At 47.9% G+C, this 27083-nt stretch overlaps 1 protein-coding gene across 1 annotated transcript; it reads right to left on the bottom strand.

Annotated features, from left to right (window-relative positions):
• Positions 1 to 30: 30 nt before the first annotated feature.
• NDUFB8 (NADH:ubiquinone oxidoreductase subunit B8) lies at positions 31 to 27083 on the bottom strand. The gene is made up of 5 exons (XM_063961422.1): positions 26908 to 27083; positions 23529 to 23655; positions 21044 to 21143; positions 1464 to 1619; positions 31 to 192 (listed from the first exon to the last, which is right to left on the bottom strand). The coding sequence occupies exons 1-5, from the start codon at positions 27023 to 27025 to the stop codon at positions 97 to 99; spliced, it is 597 nt and encodes a 198-aa protein (XP_063817492.1). The 5' UTR covers positions 27026 to 27083; the 3' UTR covers positions 31 to 96.

Here is a 27083-nt window from a genome sequence, read left to right as displayed (position 1 = left end):
CCCTTCCACAAACGGACAAATACAAACATATTTAATAAATATTTGTTTAGGCTGCCACTTTATTGTATTATAAAGTACAGTTGCAGAGCTTTTTATCTATTTGAACACATAATTCTTTACTTCAGGAGGTTCCTTAGCAGGATCCCCACCACGTTCCAAGTACAAGTTGTTGTAAGGATATTGCTTGGGAGCCTGTAAAAAAAATAAATAAAAAATTATAAAAGTGAGGTCTCAGCAGAGGGTCTCTGAATACAGTACATGAATATTTTCAGTAATGTGAATAATGTTAATGACAGTATAAATTATATTGTAATATAATACAACAGTATAATTCATTAATCACTGTAACGTAAAAGGGTCATTTCTATGTAATACTGTTGTTTAGTGTTTATTTAATAAATTTATATTATTTTATGTCTGATGTGTTACATTATAAATAAATGCCACTACATAATAGCGCTGCAGATGTAATTTGTTTAGGATTTCTCGCTGTCTCGGAGTGGCACCTATCTGTAAGAAAAATGATGACTGCTCTAAAACCAAATTAGACAGCATTGTTACAAATAGTTCAGGATCAGTTATTGAACAAGTGAAGTCTGACTTCCTAACAAGGTCACAGTGGACTTTAAAGTGGACTAAGTAAAAAATTAGGCATACATGAAAAATACTTATTGGACATCTTATTTTGTATCATTTAGCACAGTAGTGTGTCTTATATTCACAAGCAGCAACAAACAAAAACAAGATAGCCGACTATCTATAGAAAGCACATCGTTACTGTCCCAGAGGACCAGGTCTAAACGACGCTGCGCTGGTCCCCTGGGTGATAATCTCAGCTGGGAGGCAGTGAAAGTTTGGAAGAATGTACGACCAATCAGTGGTAAGAACTGCAGGATCCTGTGGCCCTGTGACTCCCAGATGTATTAAGGCACAGGATCTCAAACTCGGTCCTCAGGACCCCACACGGTCCATGTTTTGCAGGTCTCCTGTAGATTTTCAAAATGTGACAGTTGATGATACACAGTGCACCTGCTGGGTGACATGGAAAACGTGAACGGTGTGGGGTCCTGAGGACCGAGTTTGAGAACCACTGTATTAAGGCATTATTTCAGGTAATACACTGTGCACTGCTAATCAGAAGAGTATTTGAGACATGGAGAATGCAGCACAGATATGGCTAGACAGCCTCCATTAATTATTTCAGACCTGCAATCTTTCAGTCCCACATAAGCACAATTTAGAACAGTTTCTGCTCCAACACAAGGGCATACGGACAAATCTTCATGTAGAATTTTAATGCTACTGATATGTGGTAATGGCAAGTCATAGAAGCGTGACTGAATTGTGATACCAGGTTTGACCACCATGAGCTAATTCAATTGGCCACAGACTGATTGTTGTGTTCTGGTAACACAATCACACACACAGGTCAGTCCAAATGATTAAGTATAGTTAATACATACAATAGCTGGATAAACTGGATATAATTCTCCAATATAGAACATGACGAGCATAGCCGTGATGAATCCAACCACAATTTTACACATGGTATTAAATGGCACAGTGGTTGGTGATGTGTCAACCCGTGTCCGGATGAACTTATCAATGTCCCAATGCATCTAAAAAAAAAAAAAAAAAAAGATAAAAAATGTTTCGTTGCACAGATTTTCCTTAACAGTAAAATAGAATTATTGTAAAGCAAGAGGGGGCTGCAAAGCATACTTGTCACCAACAAGCAGGGTTACTGATTTAAGCAACATTCAAAAGCATGAACCTAACTCTATACTCATCTGCTCCTTTGTTAGATTTATTTACGCCACAAAACAGCCTCCTTCACAGTGTGATGACAATGGGGTACATTTACTAAGATGGCAGTTCTATTTAAAATGGGATGTTGCCCATAACAACCAATCAGATTCCAGGTATTAAGGTGCTAGATAAATGCTAAGTAGAATCTGAATGGTTACTATGGGCAACATCCCATCTTAAATAGAACTCCCATCTTAGTAAATTTACCCCAATGAGTACACTTGGAGGTTGATGTATCCAGCAGTGAAAAGCGTGGAGAGGCAGACCAGTGGAGACATTTCCATAGCAACCAATCAAATTCTACTGATCATTTTATAAAATATACTTGATAAATGCTACTACGAAGGGGACTGGTTGCTATGGGCAACTTTTACACTCTTCATTGCTTGATACATCAATCCCTTAGTCTTTCACAATGGTGTAAATCAGTACCATAACTAGACATTTTAGCGCTGTGTGCAAAAAATAGCAATGACACCCCCCCCCCCCATATTGAAAAGAGCCAGTGTGCGCCGTAGGCACGCCAAAAAATAAGATTTTACTTACCGGTAAATCTATTTCTCGTAGTCCGTAGTGGATGCTGGGGACTCCGTAAGGACCATGGGGATAGACGGGATCCGCAGGAGACATGGGCACTTTAAGAAAGAATTTAGATTCTGGTGTGCTCTGGCTCCTCCCTCTATGTCCCTCCTCCAGACCTCAGTTAGAGAAACTGTGCCCAGAAGAGCTGACAGTACAAGGAAAGGATTTTGGTAATCCAGGGCAAGATTCATACCAGCCACACCAATCACACCGTATAACATGTAAAAACAACCAGTTAACAGCATGACAAATGACAGAGCATCAGGTCAAACCCTGATGCAACCATAACATAACCCTTATTGAAGCAATAACTATATACAAGCATTGCAGAAGAAGTCCGCACTTGGGACGGGCGCCCAGCATCCACTACGGACTACGAGAAATAGATTTACCGGTAAGTAAAATCTTATTTTCTCTAACGTCCTAGTGGATGCTGGGGACTCCGTAAGGACCATGGGGATTATACCAAAGCTCCCAAACGGGCGGGAGAGTGCGGATGACTCTGCAGCACCGATTGAGCAAACAAGAGGTCCTCCTCAGCCAGGGTATCAAACTTGTAGAACTTTGCAAAAGTTGTAATGCCGAGACCCCTCGGGCAGCCGCCCAAGAAGAGCCCACCTTCCTAGTGGAATGGGCCTTAACTGATTTTGGCAGCGCCAATCCAGCCGCAGAATGAGCCTGCTGAATCGTGTTACAGATCCAGCGAGCAATAGTTTGCTTTGAAGCAGGAGCACCAAGCTTGTTGGATGCATACAGGATAAACAACGACTCTGTTTTCCGGACCCTAGCCGTTCTGGCTACATAAACCTTCAAAGCCCTGACCACATCAAGCAACTCGGAATCCTCCAAGTCAGTAGTAGCCACAGGCACCACAATAGGTTGGTTTATATGAAAAGATGAAACCACTTTCGGCAGAAATTGTGGACGGGTCCGCAATTTTGCTCTATCCACATGGAAAACCAGATAGGGGCTTTTATGTGACAAAGCCGCCAACTCTGACACACGCCTAGCCGAAGCCAAGGCTAATAGCATGACCACCTTCCACGTGAGATATTTCAACTCCACCGTTTTGAGTGGTTCAAACCAGTGGGATTTCAGGAAACTTAACACCACGTTAAGATCCCAAGGTGCCACTGGAGGCACAAAAGGAGGCTGAATATGCAGCACTCCCTTTACAAACGTCTGAACTTCAGGTAGAGAAGTCAACTCCTTTTGAAAGAAAATGGATAGGGCAGAAATCTGGACCTTAATGGACTCCAATTTTAGGCCCAAATTCACTCCGGACTGTAGGAAGTGAAGGAAACGGCCCAGCTAGAATTCCTCCGTAGGAGCATTCCAGGCCTCACACCAAGCAACATATTTTCGCCATATACAGTGATAATGTTGAGCTGTCACGTCCTTCCTAGCCTTTATCAGCGTAGGAATGACCTCATCCGGAATGCCTTTCTCTGCTAGGATCCGGCGTTCAACCGCCATGCCGTCAAACGCAGCCGCGGTAAGTCTTGGAACAGACAGGGCCCCTGTTGCAACAAGTCCTGTCTTAGAGGAAGAGGCCACGGGTCCTCTGTGAGCATTTCTTGCAGATCTGGATACCAAGTCCTTCGTGGCCAATCTGGAACAATGAGGATTGTTCTCACTCCTCTTTTTCTTATTATCCTCATCACCTTGGGTATGAGAGGAAGAGGAGGAAATACATAGATCGACTGGAACACCCACGGTGTGACCAGGGCGTCCACAGCTATCGCCTGAGGGTCTCTTGACCTGGCGCAATACCTCTGTAGCTTTTTGTTGAGGCGGGATGCCATCATGTCCACCTGTGGCAGTTCCCACCGACTTGTAATCTGTGCGAAGACTTCCTGATGAAGTCGACACTCTCCCGGGTGGAGGTCGTGTCTGCTGAGGAAGTCTGCTTCCCAGTTGTCCACTCCCGGGATGAACACTGCTGACAGTGCGCTTGCGTGATTCTCCGCCCAGCGAAGAATTCTGGTGGCTTCCGCCATCGCCACCCTGCTCCTTGTGCCGCCTTGTCGGTTTACATGAGCCACTGCGGTGATGTTGTCTGACTGAATCAGAACCGGTTGGTCGTGAAGCAGGGTCTCCGCTTGACGTAGGGCGTTGTATATGGCCCTTAGTTCCAGGATGTTGATGTGAAGGCAAGTCTCTTGACTTGACCACAGACCTTGGAAATTTCTTCCCTGTGTGACTGCTCCCCAACCTCGGAGGCTTGCGTCCGTGGTCACCAGGACCCAGTCCTGAATGCCGAATCTGCGGCCCTCGAGAAGGTGAGCGCTCTGCAGCCACTACAGGAGTGACACCCTGGCCCTGGGGGATAGGGTGATTAACTGATGCATCTGAAGATGTGATCCGGACCACTTGTCCAGTAAGTCCCATTGATAGGTCCTCGCATGGAACCTGCCGAAGGGAATGGCCTCGTATGATGCCACCATCTTTCCCAGGACTCGAGTGCAGTGATGTACTGACACCTGTTTTGGTTTTAATAGGTTCCTGACCAGTGTCATGAGTTCCTGAGCTTTCTCTATCGGGAGATAAACCCATTTCTGGTCTGTGTCTAGAATCATGCCCAGGAAAGGCAGACGAGTCGTAGGAACCAACTGCGACTTTGGAATATTCAGAATCCAGCCGTGTTGCCGTAACACTTCCAGAGAAAGTGCGACGCTGTTCAGCAACTTGCTCTCTTGATCTCGCTTTTATGAGGAGATCGTCCAAGTACGGGATAATGGTGACCCCTTGCTTCCGCAGGAGTACCATCATTTCCGCCATTACCTTGGTGAATATTCTCGGTGCCGAGGAGAAACCAAACGGCAACGTCTGAAATTGGTAATGACAATCCTGTACTACAAATCTGAGGTACGCCTGATGAGGTGGATAAATGGGGACATGAAGGTATGCATCCTTTATGTCCAGAGACACCATAAAATCCCCCCCTTCCAGGCTTGCGATGACCGCTCTCAGCGATTCCATCTTGAACTTGAATCTTTTCAGGTATATGTTCAGGGATTTTAAATTCAATATGGGTCTGACCGAACCGTCCGGTTTCGGGACTACAAACATGGTTGAATAATAACCCCTTCCCTGTTGAAGGAGGGGAACCTTGACCACCACCTGTTGAAGATACAATTTGTGAATTGCAGTTAATACTGTTTCCCTCTCGTGGGGGGAAGCTGGTAGGGCAGATTTGAGGTATCGGTGAGGGGGCATCTCTTCGAAGTCCAGCTTGTATCCCTGAGACACAATTTCTATCGCCCAGGGATCCACCTGGGAGTGAACCCACTTGTTGCTGAAATTTCGAAGACGTGCCCCCACCAGGCCTAGCTTCGCCTGTGGAGCTCCAGCGTCATGCGTTGGATTTTGTAGAGGCCGGGGAGGACTTCTGTTCCTGGGAACTAGCTGTGTTGTGCAGCTTCTTACCTCTGCCCCTGCCTCTGGCAAGAAAGGACGCACCTCGGACTTTCTTGTTTCTTTGTGATCGAAAGGACTGCATTTGATAATACGGTGCTCTCTTAGGCTGTGAGGGATTAAAAAGGAAAAAAAATTGACTTTCCAGCTGTAGCTGTGGAGACCAGGTCCGAGAGACCCTCCCCAAACAGTTCCTCACCCTTGTAAGGTAAAACCTCCATATGCCTTTTTGAGTTGGCATCACCTGTCCATTGCCGAGTCCACAGGACCCTTCTGGCAGAAATCGACATAGCATTTATTCTAGAACCCAGTAGACTAATGTCTCTTTGAGCATCTCTCATATATAGGACAGCGTCTTTAATATGCCCCAGGGTCAACAATACAGTATCCTTGTCTAAGGTATCAATTTCCTCAGATAAGGTATCCCTCCATGCTGCTACAGCACTACACACCCAGGCCGACGTGATTGCCGGCCTCAGTAAGGTACCTGAATGTGTATAAATGGATTTCTGGGTAACCTTCTGTTTGCGATCAGCAGCATCTTTGAGGGTAGCCGTATACTGTGACGGCAGGGCTACCTTCTTGGATAAGCGTGTTAAAGCTTTGTCCACCCTAGGGGAGGATTCCCAGCGTAACCTGTCCGTTGGCGGGAAAGGATACGCCATAAGAATCCTTTTGGAAATCTGCAGTTTTTTATCTGGAGATTTAGCTCGTGTGAGGGGGGAAAGGTTACCTCTGGCTTCTTTTCCCCATACATATGCACCCTCTTGTCAGGGACTGGGGTTTCCTCTGTGATGTGCAACACATCCTTAATTGCTATAATCATATAACGGATGGATTTAGCCAATTTAGGCTGTAACTTTGCATCATCGTAATCGACACTGGAGTCAGAATCCATGTCTGTATCTGTGTCAACAGTTTGGTATAGTGGGCGCTTCTGAGACCCTGACGGCCTCTGCGACATAGGATCAGGCACGGGTTGGGACCCTGACTGTCCCGAGGCTTCAGCTTTTTCTAACTTTTTATGCAAGGAATTAACATTATCATTTAAAACCTTCCACATATCCATCCAATCAGGTGTCGGCGGAGACACCACATTCATTTGCTCCCGCTCTGCTTCCACATAACCTTCCTCATCAGACATGTCGACACAAACGTACCGACACACCACACACACAGGGAATGCCCTCTCTGAAGACAGTTCCCCCACAAGGCCCTTTGGAGAGACAGAGAGAGAGTATGCCAGCACACACCCCAGCGCTATAAACCCAGGAATAACACAGTAACTTAATGTTAACCCAGTAGCTGCTGTTTATATTGCTTTTTGCGCCTAATTATGTGCCCCCCCCCCTCTCTTTTTACCCTCTTCTACCATGTATCTGCAGGGGAGAGCCTGGGGAGCTTCCTCTCAGCGGAGCTGTGGAGAAAAAATGGCGCTGGTGAGTGCTGAGGAAGAAGCCCCGCCCCCTCGGCGGCGGGCTTCTGTCCCGCTTAAACATGCAATTTTTTGGTGGGGGCTCATACATACATACAGTGCCAGCTGTATATATGCTTAACTTTGCCAAAAGAGGTCCCAAATGCTGCCCAGGGCACCCCCCCCACATGCGCCCTGCACCCTTACAGTGACCGGAGTATGTGTAGGTGTGTGGAGCAATGGCGCACAGCTGCAGTGCTGTGCGTTACCTCAGTGATGAACACAGAGTCTTCTGCCGCCTGTGAAGTCTTCTTTGCTTCTCATACTCACCCCGGCTTCTGTCTTCCGGCTCTGCGAGGGGGACGGCGGCGCGGCTCCGGGACCGGACGGCGAGGGTGAGATCCTGCGTACCGATCCCTCTGGAGCTAATGGTGTCCAGCAGCCTAAGAAGCAGGACATAGCTTCAGAGAGTAGGGCTGCTTCTATCCCCTCAGTCCCACGATGCAGGGAGTCTGTTGCCAGCAGAGCTCCCTGAAAATAAAAAACCTAACAAAATACTTTCTCTCAGCAAACTTAGGAGAGCTCACTGACAAAGCACCCAGCTCGTCTGGGCACAGTATCAAACTGAGGTCTGGAGAAGGGGCATAGAGGGAGGAGCCAGTGCACACCAGAACCTAAATTCTATCTTAAAGTGCCCATGTCTCCTGCGGAGCCCGTCTATCCCCATGGCCTTTACGGAGTCCCCAGCATCCACTAGGACGTTAGAGAAATAGAGGGGCGTGGCTTCATGGGGAAGGGGTGTGGCCACAATATAATACCAATTCATATTACGCTGCACAGTAGTCTCCATTATTCAAATTATGCTGCACACAAATTATGCTGGAGCAGTGACAGAAGCCTGTGCGGGGAAGGGGGGCCACGAATGGGGTTGAGGGGGATGCTGGAGCAGTGACAGAAGCCTGTGTGGGGAAGGGGGGCCACGAATGGGGTTGAGGGGGATGCTGGAGCAGTGAGAGAAGAGCCTGGGGGGGAGGGGGGCCACAAATGGGGGTGAGGGGGATGCTGGAGCAGTGAGAGAAGAGCCTGTGCAGGGGAGGGGAGGCCGGGGGGTGCCGCGAATGGGGTGAGGGGGATGCTGGAGCAGTGAGAGAGGAGCCTGTGCAGGGGAGGAGAGGCCAGGAAGTGCCGCGAATGGGGGTGAGGGGGATGCTGGAGCAGTGAGAGAAGAGCCTGTGCGGTGGAGGAGGGGCCATGAATGGGGGTGAGGGGGGATGCTGGAGCAGTGAGAGAGAAGCCTGGAGGGGGGACCGGGGGGTGCTGGAGCAGTGACAGAAGCCTGTGCGGGGAAGGGGGGCCACGAATGGGGTTGAGGGGGATGCTGGAGCAGTGACAGAAGCCTGTGTGGGGGGGGGGGGGGGGGTGCTGGAGCAGTGAGAGAGGAGCCTGTGTGGGAGAGGGGGGGCCACAAATGGGGGTGAGGGGGATGCTGGAGCAGTGAGAAAAGAGCCTGTGCAGGAAAGGGGGGGGGGGGGAGGAGGGGGGGCCTGGGGAGTGCAACTCACCTCATCATTACCGTCAATAGGGACTGCTGCGGCTCGCCTCTGCTGCCTGAGTGCCGTGAACAGGTGAGCAGACTGGACTCTGTAGGACAGGGCTGGCCAAACCAGTCCTCAAGATCTACCAACAGTTCACATTTTCCAGACCACCTAGCTGGTGCACAGGTGTAGTCATTACTAATTAAGATGTGCTGCATTCATTCCTAACTGACAATTCTACAGATCTCCAGGAGGTCTGGAAAACATGAACTGTTGGTAGATCTCAAGGACAGGTTTGGCCAGCCCTGCTGTAGGAGATCTGGGCCTCTGCAGCAGACAGGGAGTGAGGCTCCTTCTCCTCAGCTGCTGCGCCGGTGACAGGGGCAACGGGAGGAAGCGGTTCGTCAGTGGCAGGACCAGAGACAGCTGGCGCAATGTATGGAAGCCTGCGCAGGTGCCCAGATGCCCTGGGCAATTGCCTATTGGCTAGGGACGGCTGTGGGCAAAGCACACGGGGTACTGACATTGCTGCCCAGCGCTTCCAGCTGTTGTATATTAGCAGCAATGCGTCCGGCAGAGAGGGAGCCGGGCGCACCTCTACAGTTTTAAAATGTAGCGGGCAGTGCTGGTGTCGGCCAATCGGGGTGTATGCCGATGGTGCGCTAAGCACCATCAGCCCACACCTAGTTACAGCCCTGGTGTAAATTAATCTGAAGTGTGCAGCAGTCTGCAACAGTAGAAATCTGGTCCCTGAGCTTTCATCTTTTTATTCCCTTATGTTTCATTCCACTTTAAACCAGACAGAGATGTAATAGTTAATGAATCAGATTCCCAGATATAATAAGAATTTACTTACCGATAATTCTATTTCTCGGAGTCCGTAGTGGATGCTGGGGTTCCTGAAAGGACCATGGGGAATAGCGGCTCCGCAGGAGACAGGGCACAAAAAGTAAAGCTTTAGGATCAGGTGGTGTGCACTGGCTCCTCCCCCTATGACCCTCCTCCAAGCCTCAGTTAGGATACTGTGCCCGGACGAGCGTACACAATAAGGAAGGATTTATGAATCCCGGGTAAGACTCATACCAGCCACACCAATCACACTGTACAACCTGTGATCTGAACCCAGTTAACAGTATGATAACAGCGGAGCCTCTGAAAGATGGCTCACAACAATAATAACCCGATTTTTGTAACTATGTACAAGTATTGCAGATAATCCGCACTTGGGATGGGCGCCCAGCATCCACTACGGACTCCGAGAAATAGAATTATCGGTAAGTAAATTCTTATTTTCTCTATCGTCCTAGTGGATGCTGGGGTTCCTGAAAGGACCATGGGGATTATACCAAAGCTCCCAAACGGGCGGGAGAGTGCGGATGACTCTGCAGCACCGAATGAGAGAACTCCAGGTCCTCCTTAGCCAGGTTATCAAATTTGTAGGATTTTACAAACGTGTTTGCCCCTGACTAAATAGCCGCTCGGCAAAGTTGTAAAGCCGAGACCCCTCGGGCAGCCGCCCAAGATGAGCCCACCTTCCTTGTGGAATGGGCATTTACATATTTTGGCTGTGGCAGGCCTGCCACAGAATGTGCAAGCTGAATTGTATTACACATCCAACTAGCAAAAGTCTGCTTAGAAGCAAGAGCACCCAGTTTGTTGGGTGCATACAGGATAACAGCAAGTCAGTTTTCCTGACTCCAGCCGTCCTGGAACCTATATTTTCAGGGCCCTGACCACATCTAGCAACTTGGAGTCCTCCAAGTCCCTAGTAGGCGCAAGACACCACAATAAGCTGGTTCAGGTGAAACACTGACACCACCTTAGGGAGAGAACTGGGGACGAGTCCGCAGCTCTGCCCTGTCCGAATGAACAAACAGATATGGGCTTTTTTGAGAAAAAAACCACCAATTTGACACTCGCCTGGTCCAGGCCAGGTCCAAGAGCATGTTCACTTTTCATGTGAGATGCTTCAAATCCACAGATTTGACTGGTTTTAAACCAATGTGTTTTGAGGAATCCCAGAACTACGTTGAGATCCCACAGTGCCACTGGAGGCACAAAAGGGGGTTGTATATGCAATACTCCCTTGACAAACTTCTGGACTTCAGGAACTGAAGCCAATTCTTTCTGGAAGAAAAATCGACAGGGCCGAAATTTGAACCTTAATGGACCCCAATTTGAGGCCCATAGACACTCCTGTTTGCAGGAAATGCAGGAATCGACCGAGTTGAAATTTCTTCGTGGGGCCTTCCTGGCCTCACACCACGCAACATATTTTCGCCACATGTGGTGATAATGTTGTGCGGTCACCTCCTTTCTGGCTTTGACCAGGGTAGGAATGACCTCTTCCTGAATGCCTTTTCCCTTAGGATCCGGCGTTCCACCGCCATGCCGTCAAACGCAGCTGCGGTAAGTCTTGGAACAGACATGGTACTTGCTGAAACAAGTCCCTTCTTAGCGGCAGAGGCCATAAGTCCTCTGTGAGCATCTCTTGAAGTTCCGGGTACCAAGTCCTTCTTGGCCAATCTGGAGCCATGAGTATAGTTCTTACTCCTCTACGTCTTATAATTCTCAGTACCTTAGGTATGAAAAGCAGAGGATGGAACACATACACCGACTGGTACACCCACGGTGTTACCAGAACGTCCACAGCTATTGCCTGAGGGTCTCTTAACCTGGCGCAATACCTGTCCCGTTTTTTGTTCAGACGGGACGCCATCATGTCCACCTTTGGTAATTCCCAACGGTTTACAATCATGTGGAAAACTTCCCCATGAAGTTCCCACTCTGCCGGGTGGAGGTCGTGCCTACTGAGGAAGTCTGCTTCCCAGTTTCCATTCCCGGAATGAAACACTGCTGACAGTGCTATCACATGATTTTCCGCCCAGCGAAAAGTCCTTGCAGTTTTTGCCACTGCCCTCCTGCTTCTTGTGCCGCCCTGTCTATTTACGTGGGCGACTGCCGTGATGTTTTATCCCACTGGATCAATACCGGCTGACCTTGAAGCAGAGGTCTTGCTAAGCTTAGAGCATTATAAATTTACCCTTAGCTATATTTATGTGGAGAAAAGTCTCCAGACTTGATCACACTCCCTGGAAATTTTTTCCTTGTGTGACTGCTCCCCAGCCTCTCGGGCTGGCCTCCGTGGTCACCAACATCCAAAACTGAATGCCGAATCTGCGGCCCTCTAGAAGATGAGCACTCTGTAACCACCACAGGAGAGACACCCTTGTCCTTGGATATAGGGTTATCCGCTGATGCATCTGAAGATGCGATCCGGACCATTTGTCCAGCAGATCCCACTGAAAAGTTCTTGCATGAAATCTGCCGACTGGAATTGCTTCGAAGGAAGTCATCATTTTTTTACCATGGCCCTTGTGCAATGATGCACTGATTTTAGGAGGTTCCTGACTAGCTCGGATAACTCCCTGGCTTTCTCTTCCGGGAGAAACACCTTTTTCTGGACTGTGTCCAGAATCATCCCTAAGCACAGGAGACTTGTTGTCGGGATCAGCTGCGATTTTGGAATATTTAGAATCCACCCCTGCTGTTGTAACAGTATCCGAGATAGTGCTACTCCGACCTCCAACTGTTCCCTGGACTTTGCCCTTATCAGGAGATCGTCCAAGTAAGGGATAATTAAGACGCCTTTTCTTCGAAGAAGAACCATCATTTCGGCCATTACCTTGGTAAAGACCCGGGGTGCCGTGGACAATCCAAACGGCAGCGTCTGAAACTGATAGTGACAGTTCTGTACCACGAACCTGAGGTACCCTTAGTGATAAGGGCAAATTTGGGACATGGAGGTAAGCATCCCTGATGTCTCGGGACACCATATAGTCCCCTTCTTCCCGGTTCGTTATCACTGCTCTGAGTGACTCCATCTTGATTTGAACCTTTGTAAGTGTTCAAATTTTTTTAGATTTAGAATAGGTCTCACCTAGCCTTCTGGCTTCAGTACCACAATATAGTGTGGAATAATACCCCTTTTCTTGTTGTAGGAGGGGTAATTTAATTATCACCTGCTGGGAATACAGCTCGTGAATTGTTTCCCATACTGCCTCCTTGTCGGAGGGAGACCTTGGTAAAGCAGACTTCAGGAGCCTGCGCAGGGGAAACGTCTCGACATTCCAATCTGTACCCCTGGGATACTACTTGTAGGATCCAGGGGTCCTGTACGGTCTCAGCGTCATGCTGAGAGCTTGTCAGAAGCGGTGGAACGCTTCTGTTCCTGGGAATGGGCTGCCTGCTGCAGTCTTCTTCCCTTTCCTCTATCCCTGGGCAGATATGACTCTTATAGGGACGAAAGGACTGAAGCTGAAAAGACGGTGTCTTTTTCTGCAGAGATGTGACTTAGGGTAAAAACGGTGGATTTTCCAGCAGTTGCCGTGGCCACCAGGTCCGATGGACCGACCCCAAATAACTCCTCTTCCTTTATACGGCAATACACCTTTGTGCCGTTTGGAATCTGCATCACCTGACCACTGTCGTGTCCATAAACATCTTCTGGCAGATATGGACATCGCACTTACTCTTGATGCCAGAGTGCAAATATCCCTCTGTGCATCTCGCATATATAGAAATGCATCCTTTAAATGCTCTATAGTCAATAAAATACTGTCCCTGTCAAGGGTATCAATATTTTTAGTCAGGGAATCCGACCAAGCCACCCCAGCTCTGCACATCCAGGCTGAGGCGATCGCTGGTCGCAGTATAACACCAGTATGTGTGTATATACTTTTTATGCTATTTTCCAGCCTCCTGTCAGCTGGCTCCTTGAGGACGGCCCTATCTATAGACGGTACCGCCACTTGTTCTGATAAGCGTGTGAGCGCCTTATCCACCCTAAGGGGTGTTTCCCAACGCGCCCTAACTTCTGGCGGGAAAGGGTATACCGCCCATATTTTCTATCGGGGGGAACCCACGCATCATCACACACTTCATTTAATTTATCTGATTCAGGAAAAACTATGGTAGTTTTTTCACATCCCACATAATACCCTCTTTTGTGGTACTTGTAGTATCAGAAATATGTAACACCTCCTTCATTGCCCTTAACGTGTGGCCCTAATAAGGAATACGTTTGTTTATTCACCGTCGACACTGGATTCAGTGTCCCTGTCTGTGTCTGTGTCGACCGACTAAAGTAAACGGGCGTTTTAAAACCCCTGACGGTGTTTTTGAGACGTCTGGACCGGTACTAATTGTTTGTCGGCCGTCTCATGTCGTCAACCGACCTTGCCGCGTGTTGACATTATCACGTAATTCCCTAAATAAGCCATCCATTCCGGTGTCGACTCCCTAGAGAGTGACATCACCATTACAGGCAATTGCTCCGCCTCCTCACCAACATCGTCCTCATACATGTCGACACACACGTACCGACACACAGCACACACACAGGGAATGCTCTGATAGAGGACAGGACCTACTAGCCCTTTGGAGAGACAGAGGGAGAGTTTGCCAGCACACACCAAAAACGCTATAATTATATAGGGACAACCTTTATATAAGTGTTTTCCCTTATAGCATCTTTTTTATATATTTTTAACGCCAAATTAGTGCCCCCCCTCTCTGTTTTAACCCTGTTTCTGTAGTGCAGTGCAGGGGAGAGCCTGGGAGCCTTCCCTCCAGCCTTTCTGTGAGGGAAAATGGCGCTGTGTGCTGAGGAGATAGGCCCCGCCCCTTTTTCGGCGGCCTCGTCTCCCGCTCTTAACGGATTCTGGCAGGGGTTAAATATCTCCATATAGCCCCCGGAGGCTATATGTGAGGTATTTTTAGCCAAAAATAGGTTTTCATTGCCTCCCAGGGCGCCCCCCTCCCAGCGCCCTGCACCCTCAGTGACTGCCGTGTGAAGTGTGCTGAGAGGAAATGGCGCACAGCTGCAGTGCTGTGCGCTACCTTAAGAAGACTGAGGAGTCTTCATGCCGCCGATTCTGGACCTTCTTCTTGTTTCAGCATCTGCAAGGGGGCCGGCGGCGAGGCTCCGGTGACCATCCAGGCTGTACCTGTGATCGTCCCTCTGGAGCTAATGTCCAGTAGCCAAAGAAGCCAATCCATCCTGCACGCAGGTGAGTTCACTTCTTCTCCCCTAAGTCCCTCGTTGCAGTGATCCTGTTGCCAGCAGGACTCACTGTAAAATAAAAAACCTAAGCTAAACTTTTCTAAGCAGCTCTTTAGGAGAGCCACCTAGATTGCACCCTTCTCGGCCGGGCACAAAAATCTAACTGAGGCTTGGAGGAGGGTCATAGGGGGAGGAGCCAGTGCACACCACCTGATCCTAAAGCTTTACTTTTTGTGCCCTGTCTCCTGCGGAGCCGCTATTCCCCATGGTCCTTTCAGGAACCCCAGCATCCACTAGGACGATAGAGAAAATTGTTTTTGTGTTCACACAGCAATTGTGAACAGTAAGGAAATCACCAAATGTGCACAGCCACCTGTCCACCATGGATAACAGAGCAGTAGGAGTAACTCCTTTTTCAATTTCGTCCTAGAGGATGTTGGGCACTCAATAGACCATGGGGTATAGACGGGATCCGCAGGAGACATGGGCACTAAGACTTTCAAAGGGGCGTGACCTGGCTCCTCCCTCTATATCCCTCCCCAGACTCAGTTTTAGAAATGTGCCCGGACGAGACACAGGACACGGGGGAGCTCTTAGAGTTTCTCTGAAAAGACTTAATGTTAGGTTTTTTATTTTAGGGAGATCTGCTGGCTACAGACTCCCTGCTTCGTGGGAAAGAGGGGAGAGCAGTCTAGAGCCACTTCTAATGAGTTTCAGGGCTCTGCTGCTGCTGACAGGATGCCTTCAGCTCCTGAGGGGAGATGAACGCCGGGCTCTCCTGGATGCTCTCTTCCACAGCTTGCCGTCCCCCCTCTTCAGCCAGAAGTCAGAAGACAGGTGAGTATTAAGGAAAAGACATCTTCTTCAAAAAGACGGCATATAAGAGGTACCGCATAGCGGCTTGCTCAGTGCGCGCCAGGCTCCCGTTCAGGTCACACCTCTGGGTGCAGGGCGCTGGGGGAGGGAGGGGGGGGTGCGCCCTGGGGAGCTGGTTACCTCTATAAACTGGCTGGCAATGATATTCAGTGCCCAGGCACTGTCCGCAATACCCCCGCCAGGATAAATATATAAAATTAAGCGGGACGAAGAGTGCCATGTTGAGGGCGGGGCTTCTTCCTCACTGCTCACTGGCGCCATTTTCCTCCTCCTCAGTGAAGTCGCTGGTCCATCCTCACCCGCAGCAAGTACCAGGGGGCTCAAAACAGTAGGGGGGGCATATTTATTTATTTTAAGTAAAGCGCAGCAGCTCTGGGACATTTATTAGTGTCGTCAGACCTGCTTATTTGGCGCTGGGGTGTGAGCTGGCTATTTCCCTTTGTGTTCCCTCACAGACTTGGTGTGTGTGCTGTCTCTGGGTAGTCGACATGTCGGAGGCAGATTATCCTTCTTCGGGGGATAATTTATCAGGGACACCGAATGTTTTGGGGGTGGCACTGTCGGCACCACCGACTGAAGATTGGTTAACTACATTGAATGCTAGTGTCACGTCATTAAATCAAAAATTTGATCAGTCTGAATCTCAATCCCAGGTGTGGAAAAGATCAGTGGAGGACGCTTTATTACAAATGCAAGACCCTGCGGGGTCGCACAAGCGTAGTTTTGACCAGTTAGTTGACACGGATACCGACACGGACTCGGAGGCCGATGTCTATGCTGATTCTAGGTTGGACCCTAAATTGGCTAAGAGTATTCAGTATATGATTGTTGCTGTCAAAGATATCTTGAATATTAATGAGGACCCTATTACACCTGAAACCAGGGTCCTTATTTACAAGGAAAAGAAGCGCTCAGTTACCTTTCCTCCTTGTTTCGAACTGAACGCCCTCTTTGATAGCATTAGGAACAGCCCTGATAAAAAAAATTCTGATTCCTAAAAAGGATCAGAGTGGCGTACCCCTTTCCCGAGTCCGATAGGGATACGTGGGACAATCCCCCCACAGTAGACAAAGCCCTGCCGCGTTTGTCAAAACAGGTAGCCCTCCCTGCAGCCCAATCGACGGCCCTTAAGGAGCCGGCGGACCATAAGCAGGAGGCTACCCTAAAGGCTATTTTCACTACTACTGGGACGCTGCTCAGGCCTCTTATTGCGTCTGCGTGGGTCAGTAGTGCTATTGAAAAGTGGGCGGACACTTTGTCTTCTGATTGGGATACTCTGGATAGAGATAACATCCAGGTAACGCTTGGTTATATCAGAGATGCAGCTGCATTCTTGAAAGAGGCTGCAAGGGATGCTGGCCTGCTAGGTGCTAAGGCGAATGCTATGTCCGTTGCGGCTAGGCGAGCGCTCTGGACTCACCAGTGGAATGCTGATTCCAAGAGAAATATGGAGTCTCTTCCTTTTAAGGGAGGTGAACTTTTCGGTGACGGTCTTACTGATTTAGTATCAGCATCTACCGCGGGTAAATCTATCTTTTTACCTTCTGTTCCTACGCAACAGAAGAAACCACCACATTATCAAATGCAGTCCTTTCGGCCCAACAAGTATAGAAGAGGCCGAGGAAACTTCTTCCTGGCTACCAGAGGAAGAGGCAAGAGGGTACCCGCATCCTCGGGTTCCCAGGAGCATAAGTCCTCCCTGGCTTCTGCCAAATCCTCCGCATGATGCCAGGTCTCCCTTACAGGGGCCCGCACCGGTGGGGGCACACCTAAAGCTTTTCAGTCAGGTCTGGGTTCGCTCGGGTCTAGACCCTTGGGTATTGAGTATTGTGTCCCAAGGGTACAAACTGGAGTTTCAAGACGTTCCTCACCGTTTTTTCAGATCAGCCTTACCAGCTTCGCTTCCGGACAGGGCTCTGGTCTGCGGTGCAGTACAAAACTTGTGTCAAAATCAGGTTGTGGTCCCGGTACCCCTGGCGCAGCAGGGGCAGGGGTTTTATTCAAGCCTGTTTGTGGTGCCGAAGCCGGATGGCTCGGTAAGACCAATCCTCAACCTGAAATCTCTCAATTTCTTCCTGGTGAAATTCAAATTCAAGATGGAGTTTCTCAGAGCGGTTATCTCCAGTCTGGAGGAGGGGGAATTCATGGTCTCATTGGACATCAAGGATGCCTACCTTCATGTCCCCATTTATCCTCCTCATCAAAGTTTCCTGAGGTTTGCTATCCAGGATACGCAATACCAGTTTCAGACGTTGCCGTTTGGTCTATCCACGGCTCCGAGGATTTTCACCAAAGTAATGGTAGAAATGATGGTTCTCCTGCGCAAGCAAGGGGTTACAATTATCCCGTACTTGGACGATCTCCTGATAAAGGCGAGGTCCAAGGACAAATTGTTGCAGGACATTGCATTATCCCTGTCAATTCTACAACAGCACGGCTGGCTCCTGAACTTGCTGAAATCACAGTTAATCCCGCCAACCCGGTTGGCGTTTTTGGGCATGATACTGGACACGGTCCAACACAGAGTGTTCCTCCCATTGGAGAAAGCTCGGGAAATTCTGAGTCTGGTAAGACTCTTGCTAAAACCGAAAACGGTCTCCATTCATCAATGCATTCAATTGCTGGGAAAAATGGTGGCGGCATACGAGGCCCTCCAGTTTGGGAGGCTCCATGCCAGAGTGTTCCAGTGGGACCTGTTGGACAAATGGTCCAGATCCCACCTTCATATGCACCGGAGGATAATTCTATCTCCCAACACCAGAGTCTCACTTCTGTGGTGGCTCCACAGCTCTCACCTCCTTGCAGGACGCCGGTTCGGGATCCAGGACTGGATCCTGGTAACCACGGATGCAAGTCTCCGAGGTTGGGGGGCAGTCACTCTGGGGGTGAGCTTCCAAGGAAGATGGTCAAGTCCGGAAACGCATCTTCACATAAACGTTCTGGAACTGAGAGCCATTTACAACGGCCTCCTACAAGCGAAACATCTTCTTCGGAACCTGCCGGTTCTGATCCAATCGGACAATGTCACGGCAGTGGCTTACATCAACCGCCAAGGCGGCACGAGAAGCAGAGCAGCAATGGCAGAAGCCACAAAAATTCTTCGTTGGGCGGAAAAACATACAAGCGCTCTGTCGGCAATATTCATTCCGGGAATGGACAACTGGGAAGCAGACTTCCTCAGCAGACACGACCTTCATCCAGGAGAGTGGAGCCTCCATCAGGAGGTCTTAACACTGATAACAGTTCGATGGGGGGTTCCCCATATAGACATGATGGCGTCTCGCCTCAACAGAAAACTTCTGAGGTATTGTTCCAGGTCCAGGGACCCTCAGGCAGAGGCAGTGGATGCGCTGGCAACACCTTGGGTGTTTCCGTTGATGTACATTTTCCCTCCGCTTCCTCTCATCCCAAAGGTGTTGAGACTTCTAAAAATAACAAACATTCCAGCACTCCTTGTAGCCCCAGATTGGCAAGGAGAACGTGGTACCCGGATCTTTAGACTTTACTAGTCGACGATCCCTGGCCTCTTCCTCTTCGCGAGGACCTGTTGCAGCAGGGGCCGTTTGTCCACCAAGACTTACAGTGGCTACGTTTGACGGCATGGCGGTTGAACGCCAGATTTTAGCCCGGAAGGGTATTCCCAGTGAAGTCATACCTACTCTTATTCTTGCCAGGAAGGCTGTGACGTCAAAGCACTATCACCGTATTTGGAGGAAATATATTTCCTGGTGCGAGTCCAAGAGAGCTCCAGTGGAGAAATTTGACCTTGGAAGTTTTCTCTATTTTCTACAGAATGGAGTGGATGCGGGCCTTAAATTAGGCTCCATTAAAGTGCAGATTTCTGCCTTGTCCATTTTCTTTCAGAAACAATTGGCCTCACTTCCTGAAGTGCACACCTTTGTGAAAGGGGTGTTGCACATCCAACCTCCTTTTGTGCCCCCTCTGGCATCTTGGGACCTTAACGTCGTATTATCGTTCCTTCAGTCACATTGGTTTGAACCTTTGCGTAAAGTGGAGTTAAAATTCCTCACTTGAAAAGTTGTCATTTTGTTGGCGTTGGCATCCGCAAGGTGGGTGTCGGAGTTGGCGGCCTTGTCTCACATGAGCCCTTACTTAATTTTCCATGAAGATAGAGCAGAGTTGCGAACTCGGCAACAATTTTTGCCAAAGGTAGTTTCCTCTTTTCATATCAACCAACCTATTGTGGTGCCAGTGGCTACTGGTGCTTTGGCTGAAAATAAGTCTCTGAATGTGGTCAGAGCTTTAAAGATTTACGTAGCCAGGATGGCTCCATTGAGGAAAACAGAGTCTGTTTATTTTGTATGCTTCCAATAAGATTGGGGTTCCTGCTTCCAAGTAGACCTTTGCCCACTGGATATGTCAGACGATTCAGCAGGCTCATTCAACGGCAGGCTTGCCGTTGCCGAAATCAGTGAAGGCCCATTCCACTAGAAAGGTGGGTTCGTCCTGGGCGGCTGCCCGGGGTGTCTCGGCATTGCAACTTTGCCGAGCTGCTACTTGGTCGGGGTCGAACACGTTTGCTAAATTCTACAAGTTTGATACCTTGGCTGATGAAGACCTTAAATTTGGTCAATCGGTGCTGCAGAGTCATCCGCACTCTCCCGCCCGCTATTGAGCTTTGGTATAAACACCATGGGCTTTTGAGAGTGCCCAACATACTCTAGGACGAAATAGAAAATAGGATTTTAAATACCTACCAGTAAATCCTTTTCTATTAGTCCGTAGAGGATGTTGGGCGCCCGTCCCAGTGCGTACTGTATCTGCAGTTTATTTCTGGTTACACACGTTGTGTTTTTGTTTTTTTCTTCAGCTTGTTGCTGAGGTTTTGTTCATGTCCGTTGACATGTGTTCAGTTATCTGCCATGTTATACGGCATGCTTATGGCGTGAGCTGGTGTTGGCTCACCTTGTTTTGTTAAGTCCTTTCCTCGTAATGTCCGTCTCGCCGGGCACAGTTCCAAACCGAGTCTGGGGAGGGATATAGAGGGAGGAGCCAGGTCACGCCCCTTTGAAAGTCTTAAAGTGCCCATGTCTCCTGCAGATCCCGTCTATACCCCATGGTCTTTTGAGAGTGACCAACATCCTCTACGGACTCATAGAAAAGGATTTACCCGTAGGTATTTAAAATCCTATTATTTATTAAATGCAGCCTTCTGAAATGGAAAAATCATCCCCACCAACCTATGAATGTTCTACAAGAAAGGATGTGCTATGAACAGCCACCAATTGCAGGACAATAGGAGAAACACTGGAAAATCACTAATGTTTTCTAAGCAAATATATAGTGCATTCATTCCCTCAGCCAAACATTAGTTCTAGTTCTCACCGGTTCTCCAAAATTTCTCCTAATGACAGGATAGTCCCATGAATACCAGGGGTCATTTTCTTCCTGGGACTTGTCAGGAAGCATTGGATAATCCCCATACCTAGGAAATAATACACATGAAAGATGTCATTCATGTAAGATACATGCACTTTATAAGACAAACCACACATTTCTAGGAATATTATATTTTCTTTCATCCTTGTTTTCAAAACAGACTGTGATTTTTTATTTTCAATAATAAAATCACAGACCTCCAAAAAGATGACATTCTGCATTAATCTGACAATAACTTCCACTGCATTGGCAAACACACAGTCTCCGTCAAAATCTACACAGTCCAGTCAGGCATAGAAGCTTGTACCCTATAGGGAAGATTCAACAGGCCAGCGGGAAATGTAACTAACCCCCCCCCCCCCCCTCCAACCCCAAGTAAGTGTAGTGTGTGCATGAGGGTGTGACCCCCCCAGGCAGCTGCTGAGAACTACAACTCCCAGCAGCCCTTGCACCTCCCAGCAGCCCCCTCCCCAGTGCAAAGTTGTATTATTTTTTCACGCAACTCTGTGTTTCAGTGTTGAAAACCCTACAACTGCCTTTTTTTTTTTTTAAACTATACATCACAGTATCGGGAGAGCACATAACCGCGGCAATCCAAAAATGGGTGCGATGTATGCAAGATTTTTTTACCTTGCTAAACACTGTGCACAACTGAATTTCCCCGTATAATTAGCCATCAGTGCAACTGATAAAATCCCGAAACGTTCAATTTTCTGTACTGTTTCCCATATTTAAGAAGGCATCAATATGAGTATTTAGTATTATCTAAGTATTATGTAAATCTTTACATGTAAAATATGCACCAAACCATAGGTTACAGACGTTCAGTGCACATCATGAATCTGCATTAGTAAACAACTTCTATTGGCTGCAAGCTCTCGGGTATATATTTTGCATTGTGTGATGTAGGGAGAAAAACTGACAGAAAATGTACCTGCTTTATTAAGCAGTTATTACAGAATCAAGAAAAATGTATATATTTTTCCTTTTTTTTTTTTTGACAATTGGCAATGTAGTTTGCTGTAATCTTTCCCGAGAATAATAATAATAATAATTTTTTTTTAAAGTTACTGCTTTTTTTTTTTTTTAATCAGTTTAATATCAAGGAATGGTTCTGTGCACAGACTGGGAGCAATTAAATTCCTAGGACGATATTGAATTGTTTTGCGCTCTTGATCTTTCGTCTAAAGTTATGGGGGAACGCCGGGCGCAATTCAATTGCTGTTTTTTTCTCACTCTGAACGCGCTCATAGAGGTCGAGTATAACCGCATAAAATAGCTAAACCCCACAAAAGTGCTGGGTGCGATCGTGAAAAGTGGCACATGGATGCCCAAACGGGTCACTTTTCACGCATTTCAGCACGCCAACCCCCTGGGGGTGCGAGTTGAAATTCAGGTACTGGCAGCCATTGCGCCCAAACGGAGGGTCAATTGAATAGCTCCGTTGGACGCCATCTAGCGGCTGCCGGCGGACAAAACCTTTGAATTCCCCAGTATATGGAATGTTTCCCCGGCAACACAAACTTTTGCAGTAGCACTAAAACCAGCTACATAGTGATTTTATAGTTAGCAAATAAAGTGGCAAAATAATCAACAACAAAAAAAATTAAAAGGTTTAACAAACTGTATACATACAAATTTTGTATTAAATTACCTGCTCCTCTGTATGGTTGTTACTGCCAACAGACAACGGGAAGGATCCCCATAAATCAGGTAATGGAAATGGGACATTTAAACATATTTAAGTGAAGTCGAAACTTCTTTTTAGAAAAAAAATAAAAAAATGTATACAGTGGAATTATCCTTTATATATCCCATTTTAATAAAACTGGGATAGCGTATTAAAAATATATTGAAATGTAGTGGTTAGCATTGCTGCATGCAGTGCTGGAGGCATTGGCTCGGATCAAACTTTATTCAACAGTTTCGTCCCACACTCCAAAGACATACTGATTGCTTATTTATCTTCTGAGGACATTAGCAAACCAGAGAGATGGGGAAAGATAGAGGGGGACAGTGAGACTACAATAATATAAATAAAATGAGCTTTCAACTGGCTAACTAGACAAAGAACCACAAGGGTATCATGACTTCGCATTCAAATTCAAGTTCTATTTCCGAAAACACACGAGGCAAAAGGACAAGTCTGAAGGAAGTACTCATATCCCCCAAGCTACAGAACAACATGGTTAACTGACATAATCAATATATGTTCATGGATTTAGTACATTGTGTAAATGGCTTCACGGCATTGGCGCACAAGAGGATAAAACTGCTGTGAAATATATTGGATCGTATTTACCTTAAATGTTCTAATACACACCACATTAAAAAGAAAAGAAAAACAGCAAAATGATTAAAGATTCACAAAAGGAATATGGTCAAGCCTTTTGTGGCAAGTGGCTAGCAGTCCACATACAAGGCAGCTCACCCCATTCCATCATCTGGGTACGGTTTATAGTCCTCTAGAAGCATGTTATATTTCTTAGCTGCAGCTGCTCGCTCTTGCTCTGTTTTGGGATAAGGTCCAGGCAAAAGGTCCTTCGGAAGGTCTGAGGCTATATTAAAATATAAATGAATAAGAATAAATAATGCATAACAGGCATGTCTGCTTTTAAGGGCATATAACCTATCTGTATTAACTAGGATTACTTTGTATACAGCTGCAAGAAACAAATATCTATTACATACCCATACAATTACATATCTATTTGTGCCTGTAATACAAACCAGCTTTTAAGTATAGGAATGAAAGAAACACGTATAGAATATTTACTCACTGTGTACAGGCACTGTAAACAATGTCTAGATGCTTTCAGGCAATGTGGGAGGGATCAGTATGATTTGCCGATGGAAGGGATGCCGGCTGTCAGTATACTGACAGCGGTATTCCGTCCATCAGAATACCAACAGCCCCCCAGTAAGCCCCCTAACCCTCACCTTTACCCTATCCTAACCCTCCTTTGTGGGTGCCTAACCTTCCCTTGCCCCGCTGCCTAAACCTAACCCTAAAGATGGATCAGGATTCTGTGCGTCGGTATTTAGACGCCGTGATCCCGAGTCCTGTCTGGATGTTGGCGTCTGTATTCCAGCTGTGGACGGGATTCCAGCGTCGGTATTTCGAGCGCCGGGATTCCGTCCGTCAGTAACCTCACTGCATCCCATGTGGGAAATGCTATTTGAAAACTTTCTAACATGGGGCCTAATTCAGAGTTGATCGCAGCAGCAAATTTGTTAGCAGTTGGGCAAAACCATGTGCACTGCAGGGGGGGGGGGGGCAAATATAACATGTGCAGAGAGAGTTAGATTTGGGTGGGTTATTTTGTTTCTGTGCAGGGTAAATACTGGCTGCTTTTATTTTCACACTGCAATTTAGATTTCAGTTTGAATACACCCCACCCAAATCTAACTCTCTGCACGTTATATCTCCCCCCCTGCAGTGCATATGGTTTTGCCCAACTGTTAACAAATTTGCTGCTGTGATCAACTCTGCATTAGGCCCATTGTCTAACTAGAACGATGGATGGTGCTGCTCTTGGTTTTAAGAGGTTTCAGGGTATCAAACTTTGTGAGGAGGTTCTGGTAGCCCCTTTTATTCCACCTGAAATATCCTGGGATTTTGCACAGCAGCGCACAAAATCCCGGGACTGCAGGCGGTGTAAAAGGATCCTTCGAATCCAACCCGGCTTGTATGCAGGGTTGGACACGGGTAAGACCCGGGTAGGAAGTGGTGTAAATGGGTAAGCTGGGTCAGCCGCCGACACTGCAAACCTCCCGTACTGCAGTGTCCGGCGGGCGGGCGGCTGGGGGTCACGCCGCACGCTGTCTATGCAGACAGCGGCGCCGTGCTGGTTGCCATGCAGCGGCTGGGGACATGGCACATGCTGTCTATGCAGACAGCAGTGCCATGTCTGGTGCCTGGAAGCACCGGAGACTGGGGGCAGCACAGCAGCTTCCAGATTGCTGGGCTTGCCCCCGGCGAGACGCTCCGGAGCACCGCTCAGCAGTGTTTCCCGGCGCTTGGAGATGACATCATCTCTAAGCGCCGGCCCACAAGACACTGCACCCGGGTGCAATGTAAACGGTGCCAATCCGGGAATATCCCGGAACGGCACTGCGTTATAAACGGGAGGTGGGGGTATTTGTCCCGGATCTGACCCGGCTTGGAACAGTGTTCTAAATCCTGGGTCAGACCCGGGATTTTGGAGTAAAAGTGGTACAAGTGGCTTTCAGGCAAAGTAGGCAAATAACTTCCCAAATTGCCTAACATATTTTAAGGCCCATATACACTAGAAGATTTTTTTCCAGCGATAACGATGGTTTTGAACAATCTATCGTTCAAATCGTCTAATGTGTACACAGCAAACAATGAGTGCACCCGCACTCCTTTGAAGCAGATCTGTCTTCCATGCATGCAGCTCAATCCCAGCAGAGCAGATAGTTCGTCAAATCGCTCAGTGTGTACAGTCCATATAGTTTAACAGGGAGTTCAAGGGAAGTCACTCATCTTCCAAATCATTCATCTTTCAAGTCCTCTAGTGCACAGGTTCTCAAACTCAGTCCTCATGGCCCCACAAGGTGCATGTTTTGCAGGTCTCCTCACAGAATCACAAGTGACATAATTAACTCCACCTGTGGACCTTTTAAAATGTGTCAGTGATTAATTAATACACCTGTGCACCTGCTGGGTTACCTGCAAAACATGCACTGTGTGGGGTCCTGAGGACAGAGTTTGAGAACCACTGCACTAGTGTGTATGGGCCTTTAGACATTATTAACGACTAGTAAAGCGACCTCACTGTCAGCCGGCTGTTCCGACCCATTCTCTGTAAAGCCTGCGCCCAGCACCATACTCACCACATTCCTGGAAGCGCACTCCTCTTCTAGCACCTGCCAGGCTACGGTCAGTCCCTACTGTGGCACTTGAGCCACTGGGGTATGCACATCTTGGAGACAGGACAGACCTTACTCAATCATTATATAGATTCCTTGGCATACATATTCCGCACACTTCATCTTCAACCTATTACTGGTTATATAGCAGTAGTAATCTACTATACTATACACTGAATCTTCAGCCTGGTAAGTCCAAAGTGGACCTGGATTCACATGTTTGCGTGTTAAGGGCCCCATACACAACAACGATATGTCTGAGGCTGAAGTCGGAGGCGATTTCCCTTGAACTCTCCCGGGAGCGGTTCCATGCGATTTGGTACATTTTGCAGTTGATATATCATATGCAATCCCACCCATGCCTGCGGGAACAGACATATCAGGAGTGCAGCACTAATGACCTAGAGCTACACTCACAGCGCATCGGATCGGATTCACAACCAAAATGCCCGATTTCAGCCAAATATATCGGGCCGAATGCCCGAATTGGGCTGAAATCGGGCATAATCGTTATAGTGTATGGGGCCCTTTACACTTGATGGCAACAGTAATAAAGATAAATCAAGGTCCAATCGATCATCAAGTTAAGCAGTTATGAGTTTGCCTTAAAAACCTGTACCATTATGGTGGAGTGTGAGAAATTACCTTTATTGTTGTACAAGATTACAAGTTTCCTGCAAGAATGTATGAGTATTGTGATTGAGTGGTGCATTTAACCACACACATCAATAAGTCAGACATAGCAGCACTGATATCAGGAGCTCCTGATGGCTGACTGTAACTATAATGTAAGTAGGTATATACAGTTGCACCACTGTGAGCGGTCATGTTGTACAGTGTGAAGGTGACACTCGGACAGCCCACAGCCAACATGTCTTCCAGAGCTTCACCGTTCACTGCCAGCGCACTTCACCCACCTGCTCTCACACTGCAGCCCTGCAGCACCAAACCGGCGCCGGCCCTGCGCCCAGCGAGTGTTGCTAGGGCGGTCCTGCGGGTCATCGCAGCCAGCAAACCGGCCCTAAGCGCCGCCATGATTGCCAGCTCTAGGTCCCACTGCGCCGACGCCTTGGTACAGCTTCTACGTGAGGGC

Source organism: Pseudophryne corroboree, chromosome 3, assembly GCF_028390025.1.
Source record: "Pseudophryne corroboree isolate aPseCor3 chromosome 3, aPseCor3.hap2, whole genome shotgun sequence".
Lineage (NCBI taxonomy): Eukaryota > Metazoa > Chordata > Amphibia > Anura > Myobatrachidae > Pseudophryne > Pseudophryne corroboree.
The sequence above is the reverse complement of the archived record's forward strand: the minus strand, read 5'-3'. Positions and strand labels throughout refer to the sequence as shown.

Coding starts and splice junctions, on each gene's coding strand:
- NDUFB8 (XM_063961422.1), bottom strand. CDS start 27,025: ATGGCGGCGCTTAGGGCCGGTTTGCTGGCTGCGATGACCCGCAGGACC. Junction 21,144..23,528: donor TACCCAGATGATGGAATGGG/GTGAGCTGCCTT, acceptor ATTATTTCCTAG/GTATGGGGATTATCCAATGC. Junction 1,620..21,043: donor GGAGAAATTTTGGAGAACCG/GTGAGAACTAGA, acceptor TTTTTTTTTTAG/ATGCATTGGGACATTGATAA.